The sequence below is a fragment of the Euprymna scolopes genome, chromosome 30, assembly GCF_053919585.1.
Source record: "Euprymna scolopes isolate OS-2025 chromosome 30, ASM5391958v1, whole genome shotgun sequence".
Taxonomy (NCBI): Eukaryota; Metazoa; Mollusca; class Cephalopoda; order Sepiida; family Sepiolidae; genus Euprymna; species Euprymna scolopes.
In genome coordinates, this window is record NC_136511.1 from 81,767,818 (window position 1) to 81,780,366 (window position 12,549).

Here is a 12,549-nt window from a genome sequence, read left to right on the forward strand (position 1 = left end):
TGTTTAGGGAGGTCATTGATGTAGATCAGGAAGAGAGTTGGGCCTAGGATTGACCCCTGAGGGACTCCAGCATTTATATTGTATATTGTTCTTTATTTTCATGTGTAAATATAAACTCAAACATCATGGGGGGGGGGGGACCAATAAAAATCGAACAAATGCATTCAAAAAAAAAAAAAAAATATGTTGGATTTCTCAAATAATTTATAACCTAAAACTAAAGAGGAGATACTTAAATTTTAGGTTATAAAAAAGAATATAAAAAGAAATAAAAAAAAATAGAAATTATCCCTTACCGAAGTTAAGATATGGAGAGATAAAAGCCGGTGAGGAATGGATTGTTCAGAGACCTTACTTATCCTCCCCCACATCTAACCTCCACCCATATTAGATGACAAGATTCTAATTTTGTAAACGAAATAAGAAAATGTTTTTTGTGTCTTGAAATTTCAGTTTGTAAGGGTAATTCTTGGCTTGAAGACGTAATCTCCCCAGTAATGGGTGATTACAGAAACATGTATGCACATATGTAGCCATCAATGTTTGTATAAATAAATTATATATATATATATATATATATATATATATATATATATACACACACACAATTTTTTTTAATGTGGAGAGAGACGTGTCAGCCATTTATTTTTTCTTCTAGAAACTTGCAGAGAGTCAACAACCGTTGTTAAATTAGCAAGAACTGCAAAATTAGACATGGGAGAAATATTTAATGAACAATCATTCATCAAATATTTCTCCCATGTCGGATTTTATAAAATTAACCAATTATAAGAATCAAATGAAGTTCAAACAAAATCAGGTCAGACAGTTTACCGAATCGGGGGTGGGGGATTAACAAACATAATCCCCTCCCTCCGCTTCACTTATCAGAAATCAAAATTTGATGTCAAAAGAAAAATCATTGCATGTCAAAATGAGGATGAACAAGATGAAAGAATGTGTCACTGATCCATCTTTTTTCTTTTTTTAAATCTAATATAATAACATTATCCTGCCGGCTTTTCAATATCAGACCCAAATAGCAATTCGTCTGACATAACGATATTTAATTCAGACTAGCCTACTTTTTTCAGTTTTAATTCACATATAACTTTCATATCTTCAGTTCCGTTTGGACTGTAATTAGAATACCCGTTCCAGGACAGATAAATTTAATTCTTTAAACCGAAGAACTTTTTGTGTCACTTTTATGCTCTTTTATGAAGATTAAAATCAACATATAATGATAAGCCTTATATCTAGAATCCTTATTGCATGATTTTGATTCTAGAATTGTTTTTGTAAATTTAACACTTAAGGTATCTTTGAAGCAATAACATTTAATATTCCTTCATGGCTTTTAATAAAAATAAAAAGTTAATGAAAATCTGAAATACTTTAATTTTTTTTTTAAATGGGAGGTTTTGCTTATATGCTGCTCCTTAAACGAAAATGTGTGTGTGTGTGTGTGTGTGTGTGTGTGTGTGTGTGTGTGTGTGTGTGTGTGTGTGTTTGTATGTCTCGCAAAAGCTTTCAACACAGGCCACGGATTTTCGCCAGATAGGTATCATTTTAAAGTTCCAACCTTCGCCCTACAAATATCGAAAAATTGGCCAAAAACATTAATTCCTTCACTCTAAACTGGGCTCTTTTCTACAAGGAGGGTGCCGAAAAAATCGTTTCTTCATTTTCTCTGCTCCTATGACAATGAAAACGTTCGCGTTAGTTTAAACCACCTGCAAATGTTTTTAAAGGTTTAATTTTATCCTCTATCCTATATGTCTCTTTGGCGTAGGGGTAACATGTCAGGCATGTTTTTCTGCCTTAACTTTGATGTTTCGGGTTCAAGCCTATTTTTCTACCTAAACTTTTTTCCTCTTTTACACCTTTTTTGTTTACGTTTGTTCGCTCTTTTACTTTGTTTTGGCTTTTCCAATTTTTCTTAACATCATGTTTTTTTTTAATATTAAAACAGGGTCACCCTCTCCTACATACACACTCCCAAACACCCGGGCAACGCTGGGTACCCCGCTAGTCTATAATATAAATCTCATCTGTCTGTTTAAATGTATGTACGTTTGTATGTATGCCTAAAACTTTGACAGAGGCGACGGATTTTCACGAGATCAGTATAGTTTTGAAGCTCGACCCTTCAGACGACAAATATCGAAAAATTGGCTAAAAACATTAATTCCTTCACCCTCAACTTGGCACTTTTCTACAGGGAGGGGTCGCTTTTTTCGCCAATATTTTTTAAAGTTATCCCCTCTTTTCGATTGTCTAGCCTTAATTTAAACCTACGTCACTTTCAGTTTGGAGATGAACGCAACAGCAAACACATCACATTCTTTTTTTTTTTTTTTTCACATTCTTTTCCTCCTTCGTGGTACGGGTTCAAGCCTGCCTGCCTACTACCACTTTTTTTTTTTTTTTGCTCAACACACTTCCAAACACCCAGGCAACGCCTGGCACCCAGGCTAGTTAAACAAATCTAATATATTTGAATTTTAAAATTATAGGATGTGACCATATTATGCTAATAATAGCGCTTTAAAATACTCCAAAGAAATTAAAATTTGGAGTATATAGTATATTTATTTATTGATGTTTAATACCTATTGATTAAGTTTCACAAAAATTTTGGGTTATTTCATGTGAAAATCATACTGGCAGAGTCAAAGTCATTCTATCGGTTTGAGGCATGGTGGTGCTGTGCAGTTCTAGAAGGTCCACCCTCCCTAAACTTAATCTTCTCACCTTTTGAGAAAAGGTAAGATTATTGTTAATCACCAAAGGCACTCCTATTACAGAATGCAGATGGAGTTGGTCAGGCATTTTTTTTTTTTTTTTTCAGCTAGATTGCTCTTCCATTAGAGTGCTGGCTTCAAATCCCACTTTCCCCACATTTGTGTCACATCTCCCATTGTGGAGAGGGGAGAGATAATGGTTGTTTGGTTGTTTTTGTTTTACGGCATATCAACCATTTTCAGGTTATTTAATGCTGAATCTAGTTATTTTGAGGAACGATTTTTAATGGGGTATATTTGTTTTTTTAAGTCGCATTCTATTTAACCTATAGTTGGGACCCTAATAGGTTCTATCACTCCAGGTCAGAGTGGACCTGGGAGCAATGGCAATTAAAGGGTGGCTCCACACTTCCCAAAGCCCGCAAGCTGAGGCCTCACCATCGGATATAGTTTTAGGTCATGTCCAGGACCGGGGAGAGATAAGGTATTAAAATTTTCACATAGGACTTTAACAACTCCTTTGCATAAAAACTAGCCCACATTACCCCCCCTTTGTTGTTGTGTTCTAAAATTCATAATGATCAGTTAATTAGTTAAGTAATTATCGTGTAGATACAAATATATAAACATACGGTATTTCTTCACTATTCAGGGGAGGGTACATTTTTTACCCACCCAACGAATTGTGAAAAACTGCAAATATTGGATGCAGTTTTAAAACATCGGTATATGAGATTATATACTAAATGCTTCGCAAACACGTTCTAGACACGTTTTACTCGTTAATCTAATATATAAAATGAACTTTTTCTTTGGGTGTGTGTGAGAGAGTGAGTTTGTTTCCTATGAACTCGAAAACAGCTGGGCAGATTTTTATGAAATTTCACACAAAGGTACTTTATGTGTTTGGCAGTGTTCATAGACAAGCTTTGTATTGGAATGTCTTTGATAAGTATCGATAATCTATAATCGAAATAATCTGATGAAAAGAGAAACAGGCGATTTACAGAGCGCAACATCACAAGTGCATTTGAGAAGATTTATTACCACACAAGCCGAAAGGCCAGACATATAAAATCAACAGTAGGTTCTGATATGACAGGGATTGTGGACTAAGTCACTGAGAAGCATGTGAAGCTTCCTCTAGGTACACGATGATGGGTTCCCAATTAGAGCAGGCAATCAATCGATTTGATTGAAAAGACAATAAAAATATGAATATGTGAAATATTTGATCATAATTCAGTCCCGGGCAACGTTGGGTCTCCCTGGTAGTGTACAGTAATAATGTGAATAATCAGTTCTCATCTCAAAAATTCAAAAACGTAACCAGACAAAATGTCATGAGAGAAAGAAACATACATTTTACACAATAAATAAAAACTATTTCATTCTACAAAGTCACCAGGTGAGTTGCTTATCAAAATATCACAAAGGATCAGTAAATCTTTTGATAGAGGTGAAGGGCAATTCTAGCACCATAGTCCTTCTAGACACCGCCCAAAATGGCCGAAAAATCAAGTTGTTGTTTTTTTAAAACGAAATTACATTTATTAAAATCCATTATTTCTGAGTAACTTTTTTTTTCCAAAAAGATAAAACCCTGAATTTTATCATATAGAAAGCAGAATAATGTAAAACTTTTTCTACTATTTTTAATTAAATTTTAAATGTTTAATTTTCCCCAAAAGTTAACAATTGGCATTTTTTGTTTTGCACAAAAAAACGTATATAAATAGTTTATAAAAAAAAAAAAGGAAAAAAAAAAGGTTTTTGAAAGAATTAATTTGTTTATTTGTTGTCTAAGATTTAGGGTGATTTTCTATGATATATATGAATGAATATAGATACGAAATATTATAATATAAGTACCTGGATTTCAAATAATTCCACTTATTCCTATAGGCAACCAGTTACTTTGCGTCGGTTTGATCACAGTGTTTACATTTTTACTTGATAAAAAGCAAACTACGGAAGACCAAACAAGCCAAAAACTTATTTTTCAGTGACGAAAATTTCAATGTATTATTAATGCTGAGGCTGGCCAGTGCCAGATGGGTGACCATTTGTATGAGTTTGTTTTTTAATGTGTATGTGTGTAGGGGCCAAGCTCCCCAAAATGGGGGGGCCCCAATTTAAAGCAGAATAAAAAAAAATTATTTCAGCGTGTTTGGTCCACCGTAGTCGAAAGGCAGCAAACGTTTCTAAACGAGATCGAAAAAAATGATATTTTTAACACAAACGGCACAATATTTATTGAATTTTTTTTTTTTTGTATCGATTCTTCAAAGCATGCCCTGTTTAATAATGGTCATGCATTATTGGGCTCGCTAAAAAAAAGAAATTGTTAATTTATTTATCAAAGATTTTAAAATGGCTTTTTTCATATAAATATTAAAAAAAAAATTTTTTTTTTTTTTTTTAAATTAATTATTTTACTTATGATATTCACCGAATTTCACACTTCAAAACTCAAAAGCGGGATAATTAAACACAATCGAAATTCTGATATTCAGACGTCAAAATAAGGTATGCAAACAAGTTTTTTTTTTGTTTTGTTTTTATCTATAATCCTGTCCCTTACAACAACACAATATGTTTTGTTCAGTTTCAGATGATTATTTTAAGCGTATGTGGAACCCCCTCAAAACAAGGGGGGGGGGGGGGGGTAAGCAAAAAAAAAAATATATATATATATAAATATCGTTTATGAAAAATAATTACACTGTTATAAAGTTCATTCCTCTCTTAATAATCGCTGAAAATTTTGTATTGATTGGATAATTACCTGATTTTTGGTAGATTTTTAAAAAGTCGGTCCATCAAAAAGTACTTACCTTCCCCCCCCCCCCAGTTTTGGCGGTGTTAAGGACCTTAACATATCAAAGACGTTCAATAGGGTCTTTGATAAGGAAAATGATGGAAGACGAGGGGATGGAGGAGAAAACAGTAGAACAAAATGAAGCCTATGCCATCGGAGAAATTAAATTGGAGGTGATTTGAATGAACATTTACATAACATTTCTATTATTTTGCATCTGCATGCAATCACTCGCCGAGTACGAAACACATGGCACATGCATGCCTTGTTGAACTTTTGCTCAAACCTTTATGAACAGTACCCATCAACATGACAGGACACTAGTGAATAGAAAAAAAGGGTTCTTGGCCTTCGTGACAGGAACAAAGCGTAGTATCTGTTCTGATGCTACACTTCACTTTTTTGGTCTCGGTTAGTGAAGAGAAATCCTTCATGAAGGATACATTGTTTTTTATTTTTGTTATTCACCAGAGTGCCCCTTTTGAGGGAGCTGGTGCCCCCCCCCCCACACGCACACATTAAAAATCGACCTTGTGTCTAACTCTGCCCTCGTGAGAAAGCAAGTAAAAAAAATTTTTTAAAAATGACGGGAACTGTTCTTTGTCTCATCTCTAGCAACAACTCAACTATACGACATGAAACTCTTGGACAACTCATCTTCACCCCAAACAAGGCATATCGCCACTTGGACGTCGTAAGATGCTACTAATTGGGATCATGGCTAAGAAAGATTAACAAGATATTGGTTTGCACGTTACATTTAAAAATCTGCATACCAGTACAGTCAGGAAAGCAGATAGCAGAAAGGGAATTCCAAAGTCTAGCTGTTCGAGGGAAGTAACTATTAAAGTAAAAAGCCCTCCGGCATTTAGGGATCTCAAAAGTGGAGAGGTGTGATATTGTTAAGCAGGTTTGTCGAGGATATGTACGTCAAGGGGACAAATGCAATGTGTTCATCAGAATACTTGTAAAAACAGGCACAGAGATGCAACATTGTGGTGATGGGACAGGTGTTGGAGCTTAGTTGATAAACTGGGACTCATTAGATCAGTTGGTTGGTTGGTTTACGGCATATCAATCCTTATTAGGTCAGTGATTTTGAAGAAAAAGTTTTTAATAGAATATATATATATATTTTTTTTTTTTTTTTTTTTTTTCAAGTCGGTTTCTATTTAACTCATAGTTGGGACCCTAACAGGTACTACCACTCTGGGTCAGAATGGAACTGGGAACAATGGCAATTAAGGGTGGCTCCACACTCCCCAAAGCCCACAAGCTGGGGTCTCATGATCGGATATAGTTTAAGATCATATCCAGGACTAAGTAGTGGTAGGGTAAGAAACAAAAAAAAAAAAAAAATAAGGGGAAGGGAGGGGGAGAAAAGGGGGCTGTTGTATTTGTTTTTAGTTTTGCAGAACATAATTAAGTTTTTGCAAAGGGAGATAGAAAACAAAAAACATATCTGTAGGTGCATTTCGTCTCAAGAAGTCAGTAGACAACCTGATCTGGTAGCACCAGCCATTAGATTGGAGACCCTATTTTGGACCCTAGCTAAGAGGGAAAGACTAGTGGTGGATGCACGAGCTCAGATGTGGCAACAATACAAAATGCACAGGTGAATGGTGGCCTATTGATGCTTTCATTTTTCTTCCTTCTGCAAAGCCAAAAACAAAAATAATTTTGCTCTACAAAACAAGCAAAGCAAACTCCATGCATAAATATTTGAAAATATAAAGAACATCTAAGTTTATTTTTTTCTCATGTATCTGGTTCATGTATATTTAAGCAGAGCCAAACTGGTAGTAGTGGGTTGGAAAAACTCATCCCAAACCCTTAGTGGTTTACTTGCCAACTCAATTACCCGTTGTTGCTACCTAACACGGATGTCTACTATTGTACCTATTGGAATAAATCTATTTTATATTATATCTGTGTATTGTTTCTTTACTCAATGATACAACGCTAACCTATCTCTGATGACCCAATCTTTATTTATTCCTATTTCTCTTAAGTCCAACCTTATCCCTTCCTCCCATGTTTTCCTTGCCTTTCCCCTATGAATTGAACCTGCTACCTCAACTGTTCTACATCTAACCTAAGAACTTATCCACTCTTTCAACGTGACCATACCAATAAAACCTTGTTCTGTACACATCTCCTTATACTCTCGAAATTTAATCATCTTCTCTTATGGTCATCAGATCTATTATGAATTACATTACACATCCATCATATAATTCTTATTATTTCTCTCCATGCAACGCATGCCCTCAACTCACACTGGCTAGGTTTCACTCCTATACATCAACACACTGTGCACATATGACTGGTCATTTGATTTGAGCCTGTTACTCAAGTTACACAGCCATTATATTACACAAAATAAATGGAACCTCAAAATAAAAAAAACAATCCAAGCTGGATAAGAACTTACTGAGGTCTTCTTCACAGTTCCTGCCACTGTATATCGGTAAGCAATTGCAGGTATAATTTTTGTACTGATCCACGCACGTTCCTTGGTTCTTACAAGGGTAGGAATAACAATCATTAAGATCTTTATCAGCTGAAAAGAAAGACGTAAAAAAAAAAAACCTTATTAATGAATCCAAATATGCTTTATTAATTGTTAATTAAAAAAAGTTTAATGATAACAAATGTATGAACCTTCATTTGTACACATTCACTGCACAGATCATGAGCAATTACTCATTTTGTCTCCGTTCAGATTCAGCCCTTGATTTCAACATTCGCCATAATGTCAGTCGTGATCTTGGTCACTGCTGTAACAAAAAGGTCTAGTACTACCAGATCAGGCTGTCTGAAGATATCGGCTTCCCGAGTTAAATACACCAAACATTGATGTAATGTATTTTTTTTTCCTTTTCCCTTTGCAAAACTCAATCATGTTCTGCAAAATCAAAAACGATTTTTCTCTACAAAACTAAACACAGTGAATAAATATTTAAGAGCTTTTTTCAAAATTACTGGATTCGGCATTAAATAACCCAGAAAAGGGTTGATATGCTATAAAACAAAACCAATCAAACCAAATCATAACTCAAGTTTAAAATGGCTAAAAAAATATTTTGTTTGTAGAGGTTACAAATACAAAATTTCTCTACCGAACGATAAACTTACAAATCAAAACAAACATTTTTCCCAACCAAACATAAACAGTCCCTCAGCATAGAGCCCAAAGTCCAATCTTTCTCCAACACTCACAGAAACCAGACAGGTTTTCCTGCTCATTCCACCAGAACATGCGCGCACAAAGATCACTTTGATCACACTGCAAAACAATTTATCAGCTATTAATCTATTGACATAAAAACTAACTGACCATGGAGGTTTCCATCTTGTATGAACATAATTTTATAAAGTCTCAAGTGGTTCACATTCATAGGATGAAGATGTGCTACTATAGACATCCCCCCCTAATTGTTAGGAAGTAAAAAAAAAAAGGAAAACCTATAATAAAAAGAGGAATTAAGTTCAACACAAAAAGTACAGGAAGTAAAAAGACAATGAGGAGAAAGTGGTTCACCTAAGCAGACAAAGGCCGTCTAAAATAGAATGAGTTATCAAGGTGTAGCAGACAAGAAATTAGAGAGTAGATGGTGTCACATATGCACCCAGAGTCCAACTGATAACTATGGAATGTGTCAAAGTGTGTGTTTTCTGTGTTGGAGTCGTATGTTTGTCTTAAGTTTGTGTTTTTCAGTGGTTTTATCTTTTTATAGTTATGAGTCACAACCGACAATGCGAGAGATGACGATATGGCTAGAAGATGTGAGAGAATAAAACTAGACCAGCAGGGCTCTACATTATGGTTGGTTGTTTTTGTTTTACTGCATATCCAGGACCTCTACATTATGAGTGAAACAGTTGCATTTATGAGTGATTTTTCAAAGTGGCTACTAGAAATAATGAAACGATCATCTTTTGCCGATTGTATTTCTTTCTACTGTATGAAAAATATCTTTTCAACTTTGCATCATGTATCAGTTACTGGTTGGATTGGTTAGTTGGTTGTTTTTGTTTTACTGCATATCAACCCTTTTCGGGTTATTTAATGCCGAATCCAGTGATTTTGAAGAAGAATTTTTAATAGAATATATTTGTTTTTTTCAAGTCGGTTTCTATTTAACCCATAGTTGGGACCCTAACAGGTACTACCACTCCGGGTCAGAGTGGACCTGGGACCAATGGCAATTAAAGGGTGGCTCCACACTCCCCAGAGGCCCAAGCTGGGGCCTCACCATCGGATATAGTTTAAGGTCATATCTAGAACCTACTGGTTGGAAGAATGACAATATTGGAATTCCATGCATCTATGGTGACTGAATTTAGAGATGAAAAACAGACTGTAATAGATGAAAACTTTCCAAGATTTCTATTCTCACTATTATACTTCCCAGCATGCCATGCGTTCAAAGTTCTAAATAATTAATTTCAAACACACTCTTCCATTAAAACGAGAGAACATAAGATTCACACAACAAAAACTAGCATCTGATCTACTGTCGACGTATATGCTATCTACACCAGGTCAACTAATTTGCATATAAATTTGCAAAAGGACATTTCATTCATTAACTACACATTTTCATTGGTTTTTGAAATTTGCTGACTGGTTTTACATCAATGAAACACGTACTCCTTTTGGTAAATATGATCTTATTTTGTGGAGAATTTATGCTTTACAGTTATTTTCAACAACGTTGCTCCTACTGGAGGAATTTTATTAATCAACAAAAATGTGTCATCTGCTATTGTATCAGTCTTGTCTCTTAGCTTTCTAAGAGAGTGTCATCTTTATTTATCCGCGTCTTACCACAAGAAGAGGTCCACATAACTTGGAAGCAAGGGGCTACTATTTGGAATCATATCTAACAAAGGATTGTGGGGAGTTGAGCAGTGAGATGTCTGTTCACATTACATTTAAACTTCTATGCGTCGAGAACAGTCAGGGAAGCAGGAAACAGGGAGAACATTCCAAAGTCTACCATCTGAGAAAAGAAGCTATTAGAGTAGTTAACTTTCCAGTATCTAGGGACTTCAACAGTGAAGGAGTGAGATTTTGCAGGCCGCCCGGCATTGCCTGGTTATAAAATATGTTTAAATGATATTTTGATTAATGTAGCTTTCATATTTATTATATTATATTGAACCCAATATATATTAATGAGTCAAAAAGCTTTTAAAAAATAACTCTTGTGACACCACAGAGAAGCAAAACGTTTAGTTTACGATTTATTTTTCTTTTGATGTTAATGCCTCAGCTATGAAGACCTGTTTGTTGAAATGCTAAAAATTAAAATATGAACCAATTCTACTATGTTATGCATGCATATTCATAATGCTGCGGTTCGACGTTCACCTGGTAAATTTCATTTTTTTTTTTAAATTTTCACACCTTTGCACCAATTTTCCCCGGCTAAAACTAAATATAAATTTTCGCATGAATTCAAATACCCTATATATCAAGTTTCATGTCTATAGACCAAAAACTGACAGGAATTTGGTAGGCAATTTTTTTAAACAAATATATATATGCATACATAAATGAAAGTGGTTTATGTTTACTATAACCTTTTTATGCAAATATTACGCAAATATAAACTATGTAGAATATCTGAATGAATATAATTACAAGTAATAGTTAACTAAAGATCATCCCATAAGAAAACCGAAAAAAACTAATAGGGATAAAATGAATGTTTAAAAGCATGTACAAATCAAACAGATCTTTTGCTAGTGAATGAAATTCCACAAGCCATATATCAGAAAGTTGTATTTTCCTTTTAAATAAATAGAAAAAAGGGTTTTTAATATAAATATCAATACACAAAAACATTATCGGAGTATAGATATGAGAGATTTCTGTGACCACACAAGACAGGACTATTTGAGATGCTAACCAAAAGACTAATTTGCTAATAGTCTATGAACATAAAAACTATCATTATTTTTTTAACATACCTTGTTCTCATTATTATCACTTTTTTCTCTGATCGATAACATAATTTAGATAAATGATTTCAACAAATGAGAAATCCTCAAATCCAAATATTTCAAAATAAAATGTTTATTTTCAATCCTTGCCAAACCTTGAAATTAGTACAATAATCACAATCGCATTTCAAAAGGGGCATCTACTCTTTACATACATCTTGTTATCATCTAAGTTGTAATTCTTATTTAAGTATAAAGGCTGACAGAATTGCAGAAAAAAAAAAAACGGAATGCTGAAAGAAGTTGTGAGCAGAAACATTTAAAAAGACAATATGAATCTTCAGAAAATCTATTTTTCAAAAGATCTTTCACATATCGAACCAATAAATATGATTCTTACTGCTAAATATTACTACAAATATTCAGGATTGTGTAACATACAATGATTTCAGGAGAAACTGATATGTAATCTATCCTGGGTTACGCCAACATGTTTAAAATTGTGATTTTGCTGTGAAGGGTGATTGGTTCAAAAAGAGTTCAAGAGTTAAAGCTGATGTATGTAAAACTCTGTACCTAAGGTCAACGATAGCACCTGAAATAGGTCATTCGGATTTGTGTGAAAGAATAAGAAAACGTGGAAAGAAAAAAAAAGAGGAAAAGCATAAAAGAAAGAGGAGGATATCTTTTCTCTCACATGCAAGTCAGTCTGGTTTCTGATTTTGAACAGAACAGATATATAGAGATCAGCGCAAAAATGTGTTGGAAAAAGAAGCACAAAAAAGAATTAAGTCAGCCAACAAAAGAAAGATGTGGAACGGGCAAGAGCTAGAAAAATAAACCAAGCATTAATTAATTAAAGGAAGCTTCCGAGTTGTTATTTTGTGCATATAGTTCATTTTTGCAGCTACAAGCGAGAAGACCAAGATGACAGAAAAAAAGTATGGTGAAATTTGTTGTATATGCATACGTATCACAATTACATACAAAGATAAAGACAAAGAGACACAAAAAAGATATACATAC

The 12,549-nt window shown here is 34.2% G+C and overlaps 1 protein-coding gene across 2 annotated transcripts in view; it reads right to left on the reverse strand.

Moving 5' to 3' along the window:
• LOC145254854 (protein crumbs-like) overlaps positions 1 to 12,549 on the reverse strand; it is a 402,139-nt gene that overhangs the window by 211,966 nt on the left and 177,624 nt on the right. For both annotated transcript variants that reach the window (XM_080113704.1, XM_080113705.1), the window contains one exon: positions 8,003 to 8,131. In XM_080113704.1, coding sequence (XP_079969830.1) covers positions 8,003 to 8,131 — 129 coding nt within the window. The remainder of the gene's footprint in view (positions 1 to 8,002; positions 8,132 to 12,549) is intronic.